This window comes from Vulpes vulpes, chromosome 12 (assembly GCF_048418805.1).
Source record: "Vulpes vulpes isolate BD-2025 chromosome 12, VulVul3, whole genome shotgun sequence".
In the NCBI taxonomy this organism is placed as follows: Eukaryota; Metazoa; Chordata; class Mammalia; order Carnivora; family Canidae; genus Vulpes; species Vulpes vulpes.
In genome coordinates this window covers 95,921,526-95,943,938 of record NC_132791.1, presented here as the reverse complement: position 1 = coordinate 95,943,938, position 22,413 = coordinate 95,921,526, and the positions used below count along the sequence as shown (strand labels likewise).

The following is a 22,413-nucleotide window of genomic DNA, read 5'->3' as shown; positions in this document are numbered from 1 at the left end:
CATCAAAAGAGAGGCAGAGACACAGGCAAAGGGAGAAGCAGACTCCATGCAGGGAGCCCGATGTGGGACTCGATCCCGGGACTCCAGGATCACATCCTGGGCTGAAGGCAGGTGCTAAACTGCTGAGCCACCCAGGCGTCCCTGATTGACTGATTTTTAAAAAAGATTTTATTTATTTATTCAGAAGAAACACAGAGAGAAAGACAGGGACATAGGCAGAGGGAAAAGAAGGCTCGCTGCAGAGAGCCAGATGCAGGACTTGATCCCAGGTCCCCGGGATCATGACCTGTGCTGAAGGTAGACACTCAATCACTGAGCCACCCAGGTGCCCTGGACAGCTATTGATTTAAGTGACCTCAAAATTCCAGTATTTTCCCCAGTAAATGGTGCTAAGAATTCATTGGCATGTTCCATTCCAAATGAAAGAAAGATTAAAAACTATCTGGGTTGCAGGGTGCCTGGTTGGCTCAGTTGGTTGGGTGTCTATCTTCAGCTCAAGTCATGATCCCAGGATCCTGGGATCCAGCCCTGAGTTGGGCTTCCTGCTCCATGGGGAGTCTGTTTCTCCCTCTCACCCCTGCTCTTGCTCTCTCTCTTTCTGATAGATAGATAGACAAATAAATAAATAAATAAAATCTAGGTTGCAATTCCCATTGTGGGATGTTCCTAGAGTCCCAACAGTCAAAATCAAAGGTACTTAATCATGGTATATTCTAAGATCTTTAGTGGAAAAATATATCAGACCTATGGATTGGTCAGTCTAGGTTCTCAAGTTAGTCTTCCATAGTATAAATACATTAGGTTAGAACAACTGAATTTATGTAACGGATCAGGGAACTTCAAACTCAAAGTGTTATTCCCCAAACTTCCATAACCAGAGTTACTAGCATTTAGTTATGGAGAACAAATGTGAGTCACTGATTATGAGAGGTAAGTGTTCACTGTACTGAGGATTACAAGAGAACCTGTAGGAACTAATTATGAATATAAAATATCCCAACTCTTCTCTCGAAAAGTGAGAATTTCGGATGCAGTCATACACATTTCTTAACAACAAATAATAGAAAAGCTCCTAACAGTCTCACAACTACTTATCAGAATTAAAGCTAGTGTTTGGAATCATAAAATGGTATGATCCGAGTAGGCATGAGAGAGCTCCTTGGAGAATGTGGTCTTGGATAATTTTCATACTTAAATCTTGCAAACTGATTTCCGAACCTGAGCCCACGGCTTCAAGAAACCCAGATATCTTATGCAAAACTCTGTCTGTATATATAGGTGAACATTATTTCTGGGGAAAGGGTGAAGAGCTTTTGTGAGATGTAAGGCACCGTCTTTAAAATCCACCTCAAAGCCAGATCTCTGGGGAGATGGCAGATGAGGAGGACCCCACGCTCGCCTCCTCCCCAGGATACAACCAGGTAAGACTCACAGCTGCATAAATAAGCCAGAAAACAACCTGAAGACGGCAAAACAAACTGCGCAGCTAAATGTAGACAAGAGGTTGCAAGGAAGGGACTCAATGGGGAGCGGACGCACCTGCACCTGCGGGGCTCTCTGTGGGAGGGAGGGACCTGCAGGTGCTAGGAGGGGAGAGAAACAGACCCCTAGGCCGGGAAGGCAGATCCCTGCAACATTTGGCTTTGACAACCAGAGGGGCAGAATATCAGGAGTTCTTACAGTCAGTGGGACTTAAAACCTTGAATTTTAAAAATCAGCTGGTTCAGAGCAGGGAGGGGAAATGAGTTCTTGCCCTTAAAGAGCCAGCACAACAAACAGCCTAAGGAGATACAGCATGAAAACAGCAGTTTGAAAACCCGGCTGAGGTCTATAGAAGGGAGAGCTGTTTACTCATCGCAGAGCTGTTCTGGAGGCACAGAGATTCTTGGGCGATTCCTCCAGAAACAAAAGAGCTAGCAGGTAGCATTTCTCTCCTCTGCTTCCCCGCAAAATACACAGGCACCTGCAGGAACCAGCAACTTAACTTGCGAATGTTCCCCCTCCCCCTACCACTGTACTCCAGTGGATCTGTCCCCTCTGGCCAGGCCTGCCACAGTTCCTGTGCTGCAGGCCTGCACCCCTGGGCCTGTGAGCAAACCTAGCAAGCACTGTTCATCCAGCCCCTCTGCATGTTGCAGATCTTGCCCCTCCATTATGCTCTTGGCGACAGCCCATCCAGAGCGGTGCTACAAGCCTAGCAGTGTGCAAGCACCCCCAAAAGGGGTCATCACCACTCCAAAGACACTTCTGCCCCAGAGAGAGGGAACGATAACCCCACATACTACTCAGGCCCCAGCAGTGCACTGTCCTAAGTTAGTATGACTACAGGCCTACTCACCAGTAAAAGCTTCTCAGGGGACCACACAGGGAAAGCACCTTGCAGTCTGGTGCTCTAGTCTTCCACAAACAGCTGGTCTGACTCAACTCAAGCCCAAGGAAGCCCCAGACTGGTCCACTAACACCACAGGGACCAAACACTGCCCACAATAAGTAAAGAGAGCCACTGCAGATGACTGGACTAGAGGAAAAAGCAGCATAGCCACAACAGCAGGATGTACCCAGAACCCGCAGGAGACACCTCTGAAATACCAGGTTCTTGTGAAGAGGGGACACTGCACTGCAGGGCACTACAGACCTCTTCTTCATAAGGCCACTATTTTCAAGAGTAAGAGATGTGGTTGATTTTCCAAACACAGAGAAACAGACAGAGACAGACAAAATTAGGAGACAGAGGAATATGTTCCAAATGAAATAATAGAACAGAATCACAGCAAGAGACCTAAGCAAAATAGAGATAAGAAATACATATGAATTTAAAGTAATGGTCATAAAGATACTCACTGGACTTGAGTAAAGAGTGGAGGACATCAGTGAGACCCTTAACAAAGAGATAAAAAAAGAACCAATCAGACATGAAGAACACAATAAATTAAATTAAAAATATGGAATAAACAGTAGATTAGAGGAAGCAGATGTCTCAATGACTTGGAGGACAGAGTAATAGAAAGTAATCAACTGAGGAGATGAGAGAAAAAAAGTATGCAAAATAAGAATTCAGGGAACTCAGCGACATCAAGTCTCATAATATATGTATAAGAGGGATCCTAGAACGGGAAGAGAGAGAAAAGGGGGCAGAAAATTTATTTGAAGAAATAATAGCTGAAAACTTTCTGAATCTAGAGAAGCAACAGAAATCCATATCCAAGAGGCACAGATTATCTCCTAACAAAATCAAGCCAAGTAGATCAACACCAAGACACAGAATAATTAAAATATCAAAAAGAGTGACAATTTTCAAAGCAGTGAGAGAAAATAGTTACATATAAGGAAAACTCCATAAGGCTACCAGCTGATTATTCAACAGAACTTTGCAGGGCAGAAGAAAGTGGCAGGATCAGGCAAACTGACTTTAAAACAAAGACTGTAACAAGAGACAAAGACACTATAAGATAGTAATGGGGATGATACAATAAGAAGTTATAACAATTATAAATATTTATGCACTCAACATGGGAGCACCCAAATATATACAGATATTAGTAACAACCATAAAAGTAGTATTAATAATAATACAATAATAGTAGGGAACTTCAAACACTTACCTCAGTGAACAGATCATCCAAACAGAAAATCAACAAGGAAAAGGTGGCTTTGAATGACAAACTGGACCAGATGAATGTAACAGATAAATTCAGAACATTCCATTCTAAAACAGCAGAATATATATTCTTTTAAGGTGTACATGAAATGCTCTCTAGACTAGATCACATATTGGGCCACAAAACTATTCTTGACAAATTCAAAAAGACCAAAGTCATACCATACATCCTTTTTGACAACAACACTATGAAACTAGAAATCAACCACAAGAAAAAAATCTGGAAAGACCACAAATATATGTAGGTTAATAATATGCTACTAAAAAATGAATGGACTAACCAAGAATCAGAGAGGAAATAAAAAAAAAAAAACATGCAGACAAATATAAATGAAAACACAATGGCCCAAAGTCTTGGGGAAGAAGCAAAAGTTGTCCTGAGAGGGAATTTTATAGCAATACAGATCTACCTCAAGAAGCAAGAAAAATCTCAAATAAACAACCTAACCCTACACCAAAGGAGCTTGAAAGAGAGGGACACCTGGGTGGCTCAGGGGTTGAACGTCTGCCTTTGGCTTAGGGCCTGATTCTGGATTCCTGGAAAGGAGTCTCGAATCGGGCCCCTTGCATGGAGACTGCTTTTCCTCCCTCTGCCTGTGTCTCTCTTTCTGCATCTTTCATGAATAAATAAATAAAATCTTAAGAACCCTCCCCAAAACCCTCAAAAACCCCAAACCAGTAGAAGGAAGGAAATAATAAAGATCAGAGGTAAATTAAATAGAAAACTAAAAAAAAAACAATAGAACAGTTCAATAAGACCAGGAGCTGGTTCTTTAGAAAAAAACAAAACAAAACACAAAATTGATAAATGTTTAGCCAGATTCACCACAAAAGAAACACAAAAACAATCCCCCCCCAAAAGAGGACTCAAAGTCAGAAATAAAAGAGTAGAAATAACTGGTATCAGAGAAATAGAAAAGATTGTAAGAGAATATTATGAAAAATTATATGACAACAAATTAGATAACCTTGAAGAAAGGGATAAATTCCTAGAAACATAACCTCCCAAAACCGAAGCAGGAGGAAAAATAAAATTTGAATAGGTTACCAGCAACAAAACTGGATCAATAATCAAAAAACTCACAACAACAACAACAAAATCCCAAGAGGAGATGGCTTCACAGGTGAATTCTACCAAACGTTTAAAGAAGAGTTAATACGTATTCTTCTCGGGCAGCCCAGGTGGCTCAGCGGTTTAGCGCTGCCTTCAGCCCAGGGCCTGATCCTGGAGTCCCAGGATCAAGTCCCACATCAGGCTTCCTGCATGGAGCCTGCTTTTCCCTCTGCCTGTGTCTCTGTCTCTGTCTCTCTCTCTTTCTGTGTCTCTCATGAATAAATAAATAAAATCTGAAAAAAAAAAAAACACCCTATTCTTCTCAAGCTATTCCAAAATATAGGAGGAATTAAAACTTCTAAATTCAATCTATGAGGCCAGCATTACCTTGATACCAAAACCAGATAAAGACTCCACTATAAAAAGAGAACTATAGACCAATGTGTCTGATGAATACAAATGCAAAAATTCTCAACAAAATATTAGCACACTGAAGCAATAATACATTAAAAAAATCATTCACCACAGTCATGTGGGACTTATTCTTGGGATGCAAGGGTGGTTTAGTATTTGTGAATCAATTAACATGACACATCACATTAACAAGGGAAGAATAAAAACCATATGTTCATTTCAAGAGATCTAAGAAAAAGCATTTGACAAAGTACAACATCCATTTATGATACAAATCCTCAACAATGTAGGTTTAAAGGGAACATACTTCAAGATAGCAAAGGCCACATATGAAAAACTCATAGCTAACATCATACTCAACAGTTGAAAAACTGAGAGCTTTTTCCCTTTCCCTACGGTCAAGAAGAAGACAAGAATGTCCACTCTTAACAGTTTTATTCAACATAGACTAGCAGTCCTAGCCACAGCAATCAGACAAGAAAAAGAAATAAAAGGCATCCAAATTGGTAAGGAAGCAGTAAAACTCACTATTTGCAGATAACATGATACTATATATATAAAACCCTAAAGACTCCACCATAAAACTACAAGTGATAAAGGAATTCAGTAAGGATACAAAATAAATATACAGAAATCTATTGCATTTCTGTACACTAATAATGAAGCAGCAGAGAGATTAAGAAAATAATCCCATTTACAATTATACTAAAGATCATAAATTTAACCAAGGATGTGAAAGACCTATACTCTGAAAACTGTAAACCACTGATGAAAGAAATCAAAGATAACACAAATGGAAAGATATTCTATGCTAATGGATTGGAAGAACAAATATTGTTAAAATGTCCATAACTACCCAAAGCAATTTACAGATTTAATGCAATCCCTATCAAAATAGTAAGAACATTTTCACAGAACCAAAACAAATAATCCTAACATTTTGTATGGAACCAGACAAGACCCCGATTAGCCAAAGCAATCTGTTTTTTTTTTTTTAAAGATTTTATTTATTTATTCATGACACACACACACACACACACACACACACACAGAGAGAGAGAGAGAGAGAGAGAGAGAGGCAGAGACACAGGCAGAGGGAGAAGCAGGCTCCATGCAGGGAGCCTGACGTGGGACTCGATCCTGGGACTCCAGGATCACGCCCTGGGCTGAAGACAGGTGCTAAGCCGCTGAGCCACCCAGGGATCCCCCTAGCCAAAGCAATCTTGAAAAAGAAAAGCAAAGCTGGACGTATCACAATTCCAGATTTCAAGTTGTACTAGAAAGCTGTTATAATCAAAACAGTATTGTATTGGCACAAAAACAGACACACCCATCAATGGAACAGAACAGAAAGCCCAGAAATAAACCCATGATTATATGATCAATTAATCTTTGACAAAGGAGGCAAGAATATGAAAATGGAAAAAAGACAATCTCTTCATCAGGGGTGTTGGGAAAACTGGTCAGCTACAAGAAAAGAATGGAACTGGACCACTTTCTTACACCACACACAAAAATAAACTCAAAATGGATTAAGGATCTAAATTTATCAGGTGAGACCTAAAACCATAAAAATCCTTGAAGAGAGGACAGGCCTAGTGATTTTTCTGACATCAGCCATAGCAACATCTTTCTAGATATGTCTCCTGAGGCCAGGGAAACAAAAGCAAAAATAAACTACTGGGCTATATCAAATCAAAAGCTTTTGCATATAAGAGGAAACAATGAAACCAGAAGGGAAATTAGTGAATGGGAGAAGATGTTTGCAAATGACATCTCTGATAAGGCTTTAGTATTCAAAATATATAAAGAACTTATATGACTCAGCATCCCAGAAAACAATAATCCTATTTAAAATTCACAGAAGAGGGATGCCTGGGTTGCTCAGTGGTTGGGCACCTGCATTCGGTTCAGGTCATGATCCCGGGATCTGGGATCGAGTCCTGCATCAGGCTCCCTACGAGGAGCCTGCTTCTTCCTCTGCCTATGTCTCTGTCTCTCTCTCTCTGTGTCTCTCATGAATAAATAAATCTTAAAAAAAAAAATCTATAAAAAAATGGACAGAAGATGTGAGCAGACACTTTTCCAAAGAAGACATACAGATGGCCAATAGGCACACGAGAGGATGCTCAATATCATTCATCAGGGAAATGCAATCAAAACTACAATATCACCTCCCACCTGTTAGACAGGCTAAAATAAAAAAGACAGGAAACAACAAATGTTGGTGAGGATGTTGAGAAAAAGGAAACCTCATACACTGTTGGTGGGAATGCAAACTAGTGCAGCTACTGTGAAAAGCAGTATGGAGGTTTAATAAAACATGGAAAATAGAACTATTCTATGATCTAGTGATTGCACTAATGGGTATTTACCCAAAGAATACAAAAATGCCAATTCAAAAGGATATATGCATCCCCATGTTTAAAGCAGCATTATTTGCAATAGCCAACTTACGGAAGCATCCCAGTGTCCATTGGTAGATGAATGGATAAAGAAGATGTGGCATATATATATATATATATATATATATATATATATATATATGCAAGGAAATATTATTCAGCCATAAAAGGAATGAAATCTTTTGCCATTTGCAACAGAGTATAACGCTAAGTAAAATAAGTCAGTCAGAAAAAGACAAATCCCGTACGATTTCTACTCTTACATGGAAAAAGAAACCAAACAAAGGAAAAAAAAAAAAGACAAACCAAAAAACCAGACTTTTAATTAGAGAGGACAAACTCAGGCTTAGCAGAGGGGAAAGTGGGTGGGGGAGAGGTGAAATAGGTGAAAGGGAAGAAAGAGTACACTCATTATGATAGGTACTGAGTAATGTACAGAATTGTTGAATCACTATATTGTACACTTAAAACCAATTAATTAGATTAATTAATTAATAAGATTTTATTTATTCATGAGAGACACACACACAGAGGCAGAGACATAGGCAGAGGGAGACGCAGGCTCCCCACGAAGAGCCCAATGCCGGACTCGATCCCAGGACTCCAGGATCATGCCCTGAGCTGAAGGCAGACGCTCAACCACTGAGCCACCCAGGCATCCCTAACACTAATTTAATACTGTATGTTAATTATATTGGAATTTAAAAAATATAATAATTATAAGAAATTGCCTCAATACCTTAAAAACCACTGATTTTAATTTTAGGAACTTGTCTTAAGAAAAATGTCAGGGATGTACATAAAGATATTTTTGGCCATATTGTCTGTAACAGGGGGAAAAATAAAAAGAAACCAAGTAAAATTTCTACTTTTGGGGGACAGAATAAACAGATAATGGTAAGGCTTAAAATGGAATCCTAGAAGCCATAAAAAAATCATGAGGTAAAGAGAACTGATTCACATGAGAACTATTCCCTATACCGTAGGTAAAAAAGATGTTATAAACCCAGTGTGCAGTTATGATCCTCAGGGGGGTAGAGAGGCGAACCTGGTCTCCATTTGTGTTCATGCCGGTGGTCCATGTAGGTTGACTGATTATCACAGGCAATTCAAGGAATGATCTGAAGTCCTTCTGAGACCAGACTGACCCCAAGCCTCTGAGTGTAAAGAGTGGAGCCATGTGATTCTGGGAAGAATAGAACTCTAAGACAAAACCTCAAAATGGGTTAGTAGGGGCCGTCTCCATTGAAAACTGGGCTAGGGAAAGGAGTTTGTTGAACTGGGAGAATTAAGATAGATTAGTGAGAAATGTACCTGAATGTAATTTAGTTTTTTTCCTCATTAAAAATGGGCCCCCCAGTGATCTGCAGAAGCAAACTCGGTGACAAGGGAATAAGAAAAATTAACAGTTTGCAACCACACAGTAAATAATTCAGGCAAGGTATGTTAATGGGTCTGAAAACTATTGGTGAAAGGTTGATGGGGCACAGGTTATTTATTTACTATCTATCTATCTATCTATCTATCTATCTATCTATCTATTTATGAGAGAGAGAGAGATTTAAAGATTTTATTTAAAGAGAGAGAGCACCTGAATTGGGGGGAAGAGCAGAGGGAGAGGGGGAAACAAGCTTCATGCTGAGCAGGGAGCCCAATGTAGGGCTCGACACCAGGACTCCAGAATCATGAGGGGCACAGGTTATTTATTAATTACAAACAGAAACAGGATGCTTATAATGGAAATATCTGGTCAACTCCAATCTAAGAAATGATGAGACTTAGCATAAACAAATAATGCTACAACCGGCACTAGGGGCCTCCTCACATGATGCAAAGGGAGAACATCATAGTACCAAAGCAGTGTTCCTGCCAAAGTGATTACTCGGAGTGTAATGAGGGAGAAAGAATCTCACACATTCATATTAGGGAACATTCTAGACTAAATATGTCAGTGTCATGAAACTGATCAAAAAAGGGCAGAAGAACTCTTCTCTGTTAAAGGAGACATAAGAAACATAACTACAAAATGCAATGCTTGATCCTTAAATGGATTCTGGATTAGGAGGAAAAAGACATTATAAAAGGTACTGTAGGACAATTGGAAAAATTTGAACTGCTCCATAGTATGTATTGATGTACGTATGGACTGCTCCATAGTATGTATCAATGTTCAATTTAGAGGTATGAGAATAGTATTGTGATAAATATAGAAGAATGCTCTTATTCTAAAAAGATATACATTAATTTATATGGAGGTAGTTATTATGCCTGAAACCTATTTTCAAACAGTTCAATGAAAAAAAACAAAAACAAAACAAAACAAAAGGAAAGGAAATAGATGAAGTAAACATGGCAAAAAATTATGCCAACATTGGTAGAATTCAGTAAAGGGTAAAATGTTCATTCTTTTACATAAGTTAAGTCCAAGTAAAATAATTTCTTTAAAGAAGAAAACTATCCAGAAGAACATGCTACTTTTCATTCCAAGGAAACATGCTTGACATGCTGGTTTTAATAGCCCATAAACTATCCTAGGTTCCTACCACAGGTACTGGAGCAACGCACACTGAGTAGAGCACACATTTAGAAGAGGGAATCATAAACCTCCTCAAAGTTAAATTTGCAAACCTCCCATACATGTTATCAGTAAATATCACAGGCATTATAAAATTAAGATGAGATTTTTATCGTATAACAAAATGCTGGTGCTCCCTCCTGCAACATTAATAAACTAAGAAACTACTTCTAATCAAAATAGAGAGCTAATGAAAGCCTGAAATTTAGAAAAGCAATGAATGCGTCTATCCTCCACTTCTTCAGAGACACCGTCTACTTCCTTGCTGAGTAGTATACTTGCCATAGGACCCTGTGAATGACTTTTAACATGCTGTCACTTTCAAAGGCAGATGACTAACAGTGAGGGCATGGAGGGGGAGTTGGGCAAAGAGAAGTGCTAGGACAGGAAGGAGGGCCCCAAGGGCAGAGTCTGGCCATGTCATACAATGATTCCCTCACCAGGTGAGCAGGGTTAGAAACATGCAGACTTTCTGAAAGTGTTCTGAAAAAGCCCTCCTCACAGAATCCCAAAGGTGACATGTAGCAAGGGTCTATTAGAAAAAAAAGTGAATGCAAACATTAAAGAAAATTCTGAGGTCCTAATTATTACTATACTGTTGGGACAATTAGACCTCTGTGCCTCCTGCATCCCCCTCTGCTTGTGAGGGGCTTGTCACAGTCCACGTGGGAAAGTGCTCTGTGGGAGGAGCACTGCTGCTCTGCCCCGTGAGCAGATCAACTCTTTTCAGTGAATGTAGAGCTAAAACCCACAACAAGCCATAACCATAATGTATCCAATGTGTGTCTAGGCATAAAAGCTTAATCTTCATTTGCAGTTTGGTAGACACCATAATAAAAAGCATGGTGTCCTATAAGAGAAAGCCTAAAATGCAAGATCCTTGAACAAGAAAGTTAAAGGGTGGATATCACAAAAGAAACTTGGGAGTGACTACACTTTCTCCTCCTGTTGAGTAATAAGCTCTATTTTAGCATCTCCATGTATTACATGTGATTATTTCCCCATAAAACACTTTAAAGAATGTCTTGCTAGCCTTATTAAGAGTCCTATTTCTGAAGACTCTCAAGTTATAGGTCATTAGTCACTCCCACTGAAGAAACGTGATGGTAGGGCAGGGCTGTTTGGCTCTTTCTAAAGCATGTCATCTTTACAGAGGGAGTAGAGAAAAATGGCTAGGAAGAGACTTAACATTAGCAGGCAGATTCTGTATGTAGGGCTTCTTTCTTCCCATTTTGGTCTTTAAAAAAAGGCAGTGGGAAACTTAAGAGAATCAGCGAGAGGGAAATAAAGTAGATTTTGCCAGCTAGCCAGAAGTACTAAAAAGGCAAATTGAAGTTGTTCTCTATATTACCTAACGATCTAAGTAATGAGCTCCTTAAAACAAGCCTCTAATCAAAATCTGCATATATGGTGTGGTTAGGAGGTAGAGGACAAAGGTAAGGAAATAGAAAAATGGACATACAGTACCAAGGCACTTGTAACTTACAGTTACCTAAGAATAATTGAAGTGAATAATTTATGTTTAATTTCAGGGGCTTAAACAAAAATATGATGTGATAGTTTATTTTTTATTTTTTGATCTGATAGTTTAAAAGCATGCTAAACAGGGCATGGAAATCAATAGTGTGTGTTTATATGTACATATATACGAGTATATGTAGATGTATATACAGAAAGAGATTTATTTTAAGGAACTGGCTCCTGTGATTGATTATACAGGCTTAGCAAGTAGGGGGTAGGCCACCAGACTGAAGACTCAGAGAGAAGTTAGAGTTTGAGTCCAAAGACCATCTGCCGGCAGAACTCCTTCTTGCTCAGTGAGGGGTAGAGGGTGAAGAGGTGTCAGCTTTTTGTTCCACTTAGACCTGTGAGTGACTGGATGAGGCCCACATATCATAGGCAGTAATCTGCTTTACACAAAGCCCACCAATTTAAATGTTAATCTTATAAAAAAAAAAACCTTCGTAAAAATATCTAGAATAATTGACCAAATATCTGGGCATCTTGGCTCAGCCATGTTGACACATAAAGTTAACCATCATAAAACTCTATCTTTGGGATCTGAAAAGGAGTCATTCTATCACTTAGGAGTAGTAAATCAGATCCCAAGAAATACTTCTAAGGAAAGAAATAACAAACAAATTAGCTGCAAGGGCTAAAATAATAAATCTTAAGTTATGAAATAAGATAAAAATTCTCAGTGAAGTAGGAATAGAGGGAAACTTCCTCAACTTGATAAAGAAACCTAGAGCTAACATCATACTTAATAGTGAGGCAGTAGCTTTCCCACTAAGATCAGGAACAAGGCAAGGTTTTCTCCCTCACTACTCTTTTCGATACTGCACTGGAAGTCCTTGTTAATGCAATAAGGCAAGAAAAAGAAATAAAAGATCAGGAAGTAAGAAGTTATGAAGTAACACTAGATGTTGCATTTTATGTATTTGTTTTCACTCACTATCCTTGATCTTTACCAAAAACCAATGAACAAAACCCTCCCAAAACTAAGAGAAGCTATGAGATATCTATAATTTAGTAGGATCATTGTACTGATTCCATGTAATAATGGAATAACTAATGCACATGAAGTGAATTTATATTTATAAAGAGCTTCACATTTATCATTTCATTTGATTCTAAAAACTTTGTATGGCAGATAGGGCTGGTGTATTCATGATTGGTGGTGCCAGAGTTCAAATTCAGATCCTTTAACTCCAAATCGTGTGCTTTTTACACCGTGTGTGTGAATTTCTAGAGCATACTCTTCTCTCCTGACATATAATTAGATATTAAACTATGAATGCAATTCTTCACCAATGTGAAGTTCTGATTTGCATCTTTTCTACCTTCTAGGCCCATATCCCATGATAGGTAAACCAGCAGAATCCAGAAAATCATAGAATGCTCTAGAATTATGCTGTCCAATATGGTAGCCACTAGCTAAAACAGCCACATTTCAAGTGCTGAATCAACAGCAACATGCAGCTACTGACTATTGTGTTAGAGTAGACATGCAATATTTCTTTTTTTTTTTTTAATTTTTATTTATGATAGTCACAGAGAGAGAGAGAGAGGCAGAGACACAGGCAGAGGGAGAAGCAGGCTCCATGCACCGGAAGCCCGACGTGGGATTCGATCCCGGGTCTCCAGGATCGCGCCCTGGGCCAAAGGCAGGCGCCAAACCGCTGCGCCACCCAGGGATCCCGACATGCAATATTTCTATTAGCAGAGACAGTTCATAGGAAGACTTACAGATTAATCCATCATTTCATCCATTTCAGAGCAGAAAAGACTGAGACTTAGAAGTTATGTAACCTAACCAAGATCTCACAGCTCAACAGTGGAAATGTAGGTCTGTGAACCCCATGTCACTGCTTTTCATGCTATTGAAAAAGCTTTCCAGATGAAATCCAACAGATTCACATAAATCTTTATCAACCAATAGTTAGCAGAAAACTAATTTCTAGGCATCATTCTTTTCCCAACTTTCCTGTTCAAGCTTCTAAATTCTCTCTCTGTTCCCTTTCTCCAAGAACCTTATACATTAATGGGAGTAAGGAACACAGACAGAAAATCACTGTTAACTGAGCACATATTTAACTATCTACTTTGTGCTGAAATTAGCCAGAGTTGTTTTTTGTTGACCACAACTAAGGATCCTGACTGCTGATATATGGGGATGGGGAGGGAGAGAACATGCAGACTGTCTCCCTAATTGAAATTTGCCTCTAATTAAAAGTCAACTTCATGCTCCCAATTTGGGGATTAGAAAAGAAATGTTACTTCCTCTGGTAAACTGAGAGCTCCTTGAAGCCCTGGCTCATTGCAGATTCCTAATGAATCTTGTTGAATGATACATTATTTGATAGGGTTCTGCCTTCAGGTTAAGAGTAGAGGATGGCAGTAGTAAGGAAAAATAGTCACAGTCCTTCTAGCAACATGAGAGACTGGTCAGCATTCACCTTGACACATGCTAAAATGTACTCTCTGGTATACTGCTAGTAATGAGCATCAGCTTTATAGTTCTTAGTTTTAAAATTTCTCTTCTCTGGCAAAATGATTAATTGCTGAGTTGTGGGTATAATCTCTAAAATACTCTGTTCCCTCATCTCCAAAGTGGGTATAAGACCTATTTCATGGGATCAAAGGAGGATTAAACGCAATAAAACCATTAACTCCCACAAAAACATTAAATATTGTCATGATTGATTTTTAAGTTCTTCAGTAGAGGAGAAAGTATGATTAAATTTTCCATTCATGTGGAAAACTATTACCTTTAAAGTTGAAAATTATCCATAAGTGACCACATCAGAAATAAGGAAAATATAAAAACACTGTTTCATTATTGCAATAGCTTCTGACTACAAAGCTCAGTCATTTTAGTAAAACTTACAGCAGCAGACTTCAAGCTTTTTAAATCGTTTACCTCATTAGCAAAAGATGTTTATGTGTGCATTGTAATGTACATTTATATTTATTTAGACGTTATTCACATGTGCTCCTGCGCTATTAAAATTATGCACATTATAAAATATGTACAATAATACACATTAAAAAAATGAGATAAAAATTATCAGCAGAAGTCCCATTCCTTCTTGTACCTCACAGGATTGTCCTTGCATAATCGTCCCACCTCACCTCGATGATCCAGAGAATGACAGTCAGTTTTAAAGTAAAGCAATGTTAGAATTGATGTTTTAACCACTGGTTGCATTAAATCAACCTTACTTTGCAGAGGGATGTTAGAACATTATAAAAGCTCACAGTAGCAAGCCTCTCTCTCACGATACCCTCAGTTAGCCTGTGCCTGGCCATCCTCAGTGATTATCAGAGAAGGGCAGGGGTGGCAATGTCAGAAATAGTTCATTCAGGTGCCGAATGGCTGCTTTACTGATTGACATAGTAATTTTCTTTTTCTCTAATACAGAATATAAGCAGCATGAAGGCAGGGGCAGGGCCTAGATCTGTTTTGTTTATTGCTGGGTCCCACTGTCTAAAACAGTGTCTCATAAATAAGATTTGCATGATTAATGTATAAATGGTGAGTGTTTTTTTTTCTTCCTCACACCTAGTCTGGCTTTAAAATATAATAATAGTAACAGTGGCACTTGGCACACTTACTACGTGCTGAGCACCTTTATCAAAGGCACTTTTCACGTATTAACTCACTGAATCCTCACAACCACTTTATAATGTAGGTACTGTCAAAACTCTCATCTCAGCTCAGGAAAGTGGGACACACAGTGGCCAAGCGACTTGCCCAAGGGCAGGGGCTGGTGAGTGGCTGAGGGGTGATCTGCTGGGGCCACACTTGAAACGATGGCACAACACACTTGATACGATGGCACAACACCGCCCCTCAGCAGGTGATAGGGCTGCCCTACTTCTGCTGCCTGTATGCACAGAAGACAAGGTCTAATCTCCTTCATGGTAAGGGCCTTCGCGTATAGGACAGACCTCCCAAGCCTTTCAAAGTAATCTTTTTTCAATATTTATTTATTATTTATTTATGTATTTATGTATTATTTATGTATTCATTTATTATGATAGTCACAGAGAGAGAGAGAGAGAGAGAGAGAGGCAGAGACACAGGCAGAGAGAGAGAAGCAGGCTCCATGCACCGGGAGCCCGACGTGGGATTCGGGATCCCGGGTCTCCAGGATCGCGCCCTGGGCCAAAGGCAAGCACTAAACCGCTGCGCCACCCAGGGATCCCTCATCTTTTTTCTGAGCAAACATTCTAGAGTCTTCAAATGCCTAATAGATGATGTGGATTGTCCCTTGAAACCTGTGGGTCTCCCTCGACTTTGGGAGTTTGGTCAGGTCTGTCCCTGAATAGTAAAGAACCTAGCCATGGACTCTGCAAGCCCTGGGTTTGAGTCCCAGCCTTGTGAAGCCACCGTTTGACTCTCTGTAAATAACTGCAGCTCACAAAGCCTCAGTTTCCTCTCCTGAAAAAATGAGCTGATAAAGAGCTCTGTTTTTGCAGGAGTGCAAACTGTCCTTTTGTCCAAATTACTCTCCGAGGAACAGGCTTGGCACAGCACATCACTCGCAGGGGAGACACACCAGCATTCACTTGGACAGTAACGCTGAACTTTATGGGAACGTATTGTACTGGCTTGGGAAATAGCTTTCTTCTCTTTTCATTGGAATTAGCCCTTTAACTTAATTTTATATGGTAACACTGGGGACTCAATTCTCTCTGTCTCTTGCTATACTGTTCCTTCTTTCTCATAGGAAAAAAAGTCCTCATAAAAACAATTTATAATACATCAAAATATTGATAAACCTTAAAGCCTTAATGTCTGAAGATATCTGTGGGCATGATTTATTATAGAAGTTCCACTGTTTTAACTTGGCAATTAGGAAATATTGATAAATGCAAACACATTATTGATGTCAATTAAAAAAAAGCACAAGATTGATGAGCCTCCCAAAGTACTTTGACACACACAGTTAGAGAGTAATGCCCATCAATACACATCTAACCACTATAAATGCCGAGGGAAATTAGGCTGCCAGGAAACAAAGGGTGCTTTCACATTAAAAGTGAGATTATATTTATCTAGGTATGTCTCTGTCATGAAGACCATGCTCCAGGGACATTTGAGGGACTGCCAGGCAACAGGAGCTTGAGATAGTCTGGAGAATTCCCTGTGGCCAGGTCTTGGGCCACTCTGAGATAGAGCATGGGATGGAACCACACAGGACAGAGACTGAGTTAGGAAGTCCTCATGAGCCTCCATGTTGGCCGGCGGAGCTGCCACCATTGTCTGAGGTGCCACCGGTCTTCGCCGTGCGGACTGCTTCAGGGTACTTGATAGACTCTGCTTCACTGTGTGTTGAATGGGTTATGTATTTCTGTTTTGCTTTTTAAGTTTATTGTTTTATCGTTTTGGTACCTCAGAAGCACCTCTATTGACATTTGTTTTGGATGGGTTGGGTGTACCGCTGCGGCTGCCCCTAGAAGTTAAGGCAGCCTCTTTTGGAGAGGATGGCCTACCTCTTTGTGAAAACAAGATGTCATTTCCTGGAAATAAAATGTAAAGCGTAAAAAAAAAAAAAAAAAAATCTGTTTATATTTAAACAGATGAGCACCTAGTCCACAGGAATCTCTAACAGAACCTCAAGTAGTCCTACAGAGAAAACAGAATGCTTACTGGTGATCTGTGATAAGGGAGGCAAGGAAAATATTCAAGAGGAGTCAAGGATTGTGATACACATTGGCTTAGCCAAAGGGTGAGCCAAGTACCTGAGTTGGTTAGACCTGATTATATAAGTGAACAGCATATACCAAGCCAGAACCTAAAGAAAAGGTAGTTTTTAGGGTAGTACCTCAGAACATACCTTAATATTCCCATGTACCCTATTGTAGAGGACCTGAAAAGAGTCTTAGACTGATTTTAAATGGATCACAGACACAGTCGAGGCTTAATTCTCTGTGCATGGGGGAGAGCAAGCACTAGAGCATGGGTTACCAAGAGAATGGAAGTACTGGGAATTCACAAAGGAAATGAGTTGAGGGGAAGGTAACTCATTAAGTTTTGGTCATGATGGGTTTCAAGTGCTTATAAAATACCCAAGTATAAATATCTACTAGACTGAGGCCAACAGTTTACATGAAAGAGAGGACCAGATATGGAGTTTCAAGGAGTAAACGACATCAGATCTGTAAAGAATAAGGATATAAAAAAGATATACTGACTTAGTGGTCTATGTTTTTCAGACAGTAGTTGAATTTCTGTAGGAATTAAGGTAAAGTTAAGAAAAAAATCAACCAATAGTAGAAGAGTTACTGAGGCACTACGAAGGCAAAGCCCATCACTCAGATCATCTGGGAAGTTCATCTCTTCAATCCAAGCTCAGGGAGGGCCTGATAGCATTCTCATCCAGAGCTGCTGATCATGTGAATTAACCCCTCCCTACCCAATGCACACTGCCAAGCCATACCTAACTCTTATATACACTGTAAAATCCACGAGGGCTTAAACTGGTTCTCAGGGAACTGAAGTTTAGATGTAGAGAAGGACTGGCCTGAAGTTCATGTGGACAAAATAAATACATAAAAATTAAAACCAATCTTAACCTTCCTTTGAATATCCCAAGAGCAACTAGGTCAACATTAGCTTTCCGATCTAAATCTGATTGTTTTATGTATAAAAGGGACACCATACTACCTCCCAGACACTGGGATTGCTAGAAGTGTTTGCAAGAATGTGGCAAAATCAGAACCCTTACACAATGCTGACCGGTAATGTACAATGGAGCACTTACTTTGGAAAACAGGCTGGCATTCCTCAGAAGGTGAAACAGAGTTACCATGTGACCCAGCAATTCCACTCCTAGGTATATACCCAAGAGAAATGAAAACATACATCTACACTAAAATTTGTACACAAGTATTCATAGCAGCATCATTGATAATAGCAAAAAAGCAGAAATGGCCCAAATGTTCATCTTAGAGAGAAAATGTGATATAGTCATACAATGCTATTAAAAAGGAATGAAGTATCAATACATACTATGAATGGATGAAACTTGCAAACATTATGCTAAATGGAAGAAGCCAGTCACAAAAATAAATTCCATTTATATGAATGTCCAGAGTAGGGGTAAATCCATAGAGACATGAAGGAGATGGGTGGTTTCTAAGTGCTGGAGAGAGTGGGTTGGGGAGAAATTGGGTCACTGATGATGTGTATGATGTTTCTTTTGGGGTGATGAGAACATTCTAAAAATGACTGTAGTGATGGTCACACAACTCTGCGAATATACTAAAAGCCACTGAATTGTATAGCTTAGAGGGTGAATTTTATATGTGACTTCTGTCTCAATAAAGCTGTTATTTTTTTAAAGATTTACTTATTAGAGAGAGAGCATGAGCTCATGGGATGATTGGAGAGGGAGAGAGTGTGTGCAAGACAGATAGAGAGAATCTCAAGCAGGAGCCTGATGAGGGGCTCGACCTTATGATCGTGACCTGATCATGACCTGAGCTGAAATCAAGAGTTGGATGCTTAACTGACTGAGCCACCCAGGTGCTCCCCATTCCTTTAAAAAAGATTTATTTATTTATTTATTTATTTATTTATTTATTTATTTATTTATTTATTTGAGAGAGAGTAAATAAAGCTGTTATTTAAAGAAAAAAGGCATACACTGAACATTCTAGCAAGTTAAGGAACACATGATCTAGTGAAATCTATACAATCCTGGCCTTCACTAGTAAAGAACAGATTGAACTGCCAGATTTCATCAAAAAGTTTCATCAATGGGCTGAATCTTGATTGGTTCTGGAGTTGAGAAAAACCAGACTAGGAAATTTCCAGACAACCACCTGAGAAAAATTTGGTGCACCAGCAAGCCAACTCACCCCAATTTAAGCCCTGATAATCCAGTTCCTTTGAGTGCTAGAACATTTGGCCCTGGTGCATTAGCATTTGTCACTGGGCTGGCTCCCAAAATCTGCTGCCCTGTTATGCTTCCACTGGTCTCCTTGCTGTTCCCATGGTGATCTATCCGAGTGTAGATGCTGAGGACAACTTGTGCATCTGAGGGCTGTGGAGTTTCAAACAGACCAAAGTAAAGAGCACACTCATATCAATTATCTTGAAAGGCTGAACAAATTTTACAAGTATCTTTCTTGGAATATAGCTCTATTACTCTTCTTTTTTTCCCCCATCTATTTCCCCCGAAAGCAGAGAAGGTGCATGCATGACTTCCTGAATAATTTTACCTACACTTGGAATATGGCTGCTATGAAGGTACAAACTGCAGATACTCCTATCACCAGGGTTTATGTGACAAGCAGAAATGCAGGATGGATGAACTATAATTTATATGAGCAGCAAACCCACAGTTGCACTAAGAAATATCCTCCAAAGAGTGTTAAATAACTTCTCCCTGAGATGAAGATGGCATTCCTGAGAAGATGTCTCTTCTATTCTTTCGACATTAAGCCGTTATTCCACTTGGTTGTTAAGAATATTGTCTTGTGATAGCAGCCGAATCCCAGAGCTTCACCAGGAGCATGCATGCTATCTTTCTTGATGGGAACACATGAGATTTCCAGTTGTAATAAGAGAGTTTCATTGTTCAATATATAAGAGAACTTGGAGTCTGAATCCATAAAAGTGCAACAGAACAAAAATTATCCCTGCAACAAAGGTTAATTTAGAGAGATGCAGAGATCAGTAATTACAAACATTAAAGACAACTTGCTGGCCTTCTGGAGAACAGGCACTCTGTGCAGGGTGACATGTTTGGTTGGGGAGGGTGGAGAGTGGACGCCTGTTCAGGGGCTCAGTATCAATTCTAGTTCTCAACCTTGGCTGCACATTGAAATCACCTGGGGAGCTTTAACATGGCTGATGCCCGAGTTCTACCCCCAGAGTCTCTAATTCCATTGGCCTGGAGTGGCCTGGTTAGAGGGATATGTGAAAGCACAAGGTGGTTCTAATGCACAACCAAGATTGAGAACCACGAACAGAAGGGGCAAAGTCCTGTTTTTGAAGATCCTACTGATGATCAGAAAGCCTTTGGTCCCCCAGTAATACAGTTAAAATATAAAGCTGAGTTGAACTAAATTCCACGTGTACTACAACATAGAGGCACAAAACATGTTAAGATGAAAACTTTCTTCACCTTGGGGAAACATATCATTGTTGTTTTGAGATTGATTACAATTTTTCTTTCCAAACATTACAAAATGTTTAGATCATGGAAAACTTCACACTTGTGTATGGTTTCAAGTATTTGAGGTGAGTTAGTAAATAACACAGGTATCTGATATGGAAAGTGCTAGTCTTCATTTAGCTTCCTTTTACTTCCTTTTATTTTCCCCTATATTGATCATGCATTAATGATTGGGTTTAAACCTGTTTTGTTTTGCCCCCCCCCCCCCCCCCCCCCCCAAGGAAGGGCTTTAAGCAACCTGGCAAACCTTGGTAATGTATTCCTAAAAGATCCTTCTTGTTTGCATACATGCATGGACAGGCATTCGCCTTCCTCCTCAAGAAGACCTAAACTTTAGATCCTTGACAGTGGTCTGGAAATATACCATAGCCTCGAATGGCCATCCACTTGGGGAGTGCATGGGGCGGGAGGGTTAATTTGCTCATGCCACAAACCATCCCTTTTCTCTGAGTGAATCATTTCACTGGTCAGACTTAATTCCCTGTTCAGCCTTCTGCTCAGCTCTGGGTCAGGCCTCTGGCTTACCTTCTGAGCTAATGCTTGCTGCCTCCAGAGGGAAAAATCTGTGTTTCAAATCCTGCCAGTGGTAAGGCTCGAAGAGCTCCAAGGGCTCAGGGTTGCTCACCTCATTCTCTTTGTATGTACCCGAGGACGAGGGCATGGAGATCTAAGAGTCAGAGGGCTGAGTCATAGGCCTGTGGGCACCTTCCCCAGAGACACACTCCTTGATATTGAGCACCCACTGGCTTTTTGTTGAAAGGGGCTGTCAAGGCTATAGAAGTATATTTAAATCAAATTTTTATAAAATTCATTTTATTAAAATGCAGTGAAAGATCCTACTCTCTGGCAACATGGGATGGCGATGAGAGACCTCAGCTCAAATCCTGCCTTCAACCACTACTGGCTAAGGAGTCTCCCTCTCCTTAAAACCTCTCTCTGTGTGTTGGTTTCCTCACTTGTAAAATGAGGACATGCTGTGGAGCAGTTGTAAATGAAATGAGCCATGCCTGCAGCACGTAGCATAGAGGAAGAGATAATGAAATGTTAACCACCCCTAGTCTCCATAGTCAGTGAATAACCATAACCAGAATTAGTTTTTGTAAGTGTTCAACCTCTAGTTATATTTTCTTGGTAATCTGAATTTTCTTTTCTTTTAAAAAAAGATTTATCAATCAATCGATCAAAAGCAAGAATGCACAAGCAGGGGGAGGGGCAGAGGGAAATAATACTCAAGCAAACTCCCCAGTGACCGTGGAGCTGGACATGGGACATGGGGCTTGATCCCATGATCCTGAGATAACAACCTGAGCTGAAACCAGAGTCGGACACTTAACCGACTGAGCCACCTAGCGTCTCTGGAAACCTGAATTTTCATAATGGATTTGTTTAAACAAAGAATCCTGGCAAGAACTGACTTTTGACCTTCCTGCATTTCTGGGCATGTCTGAATTCACATAAAATGAGTTCTCCCAAAGGATAAAAGTCACTAAATCATAATGTATTGGGACCTTTGTGTTTATAACATTTGTATTCCAACTTGATCAGAGGGCAAGGGGAATCCCAGCTCATTTTGCAGTTCTTGGTTCCCTGGACTTGCCTTTGATTGCCACCTA

The 22,413-nt window shown here is 39.8% G+C and overlaps 1 protein-coding gene across 3 annotated transcripts in view; it reads right to left on the bottom strand.

Moving 5' to 3' along the window:
- LYRM4 (LYR motif containing 4) overlaps positions 1–22,413 on the bottom strand; it is a 163,630-nt gene that overhangs the window by 81,096 nt on the left and 60,121 nt on the right. Inside the window, exon 3 of one of the 3 annotated variants that reach the window (XM_025987474.2) lies at positions 2,842–2,878. The exons of 1 other annotated variant lie outside the window; for it this stretch is intronic. In XM_025987474.2, the coding sequence (XP_025843259.1) occupies positions 2,842–2,878 (37 nt within the window). Of the gene's footprint in view, positions 1–2,841; positions 2,879–19,376; positions 19,664–22,413 lie in introns of those variants that run through there. One more of the 3 variants, XM_025987472.2, reaches the window with a different exon arrangement.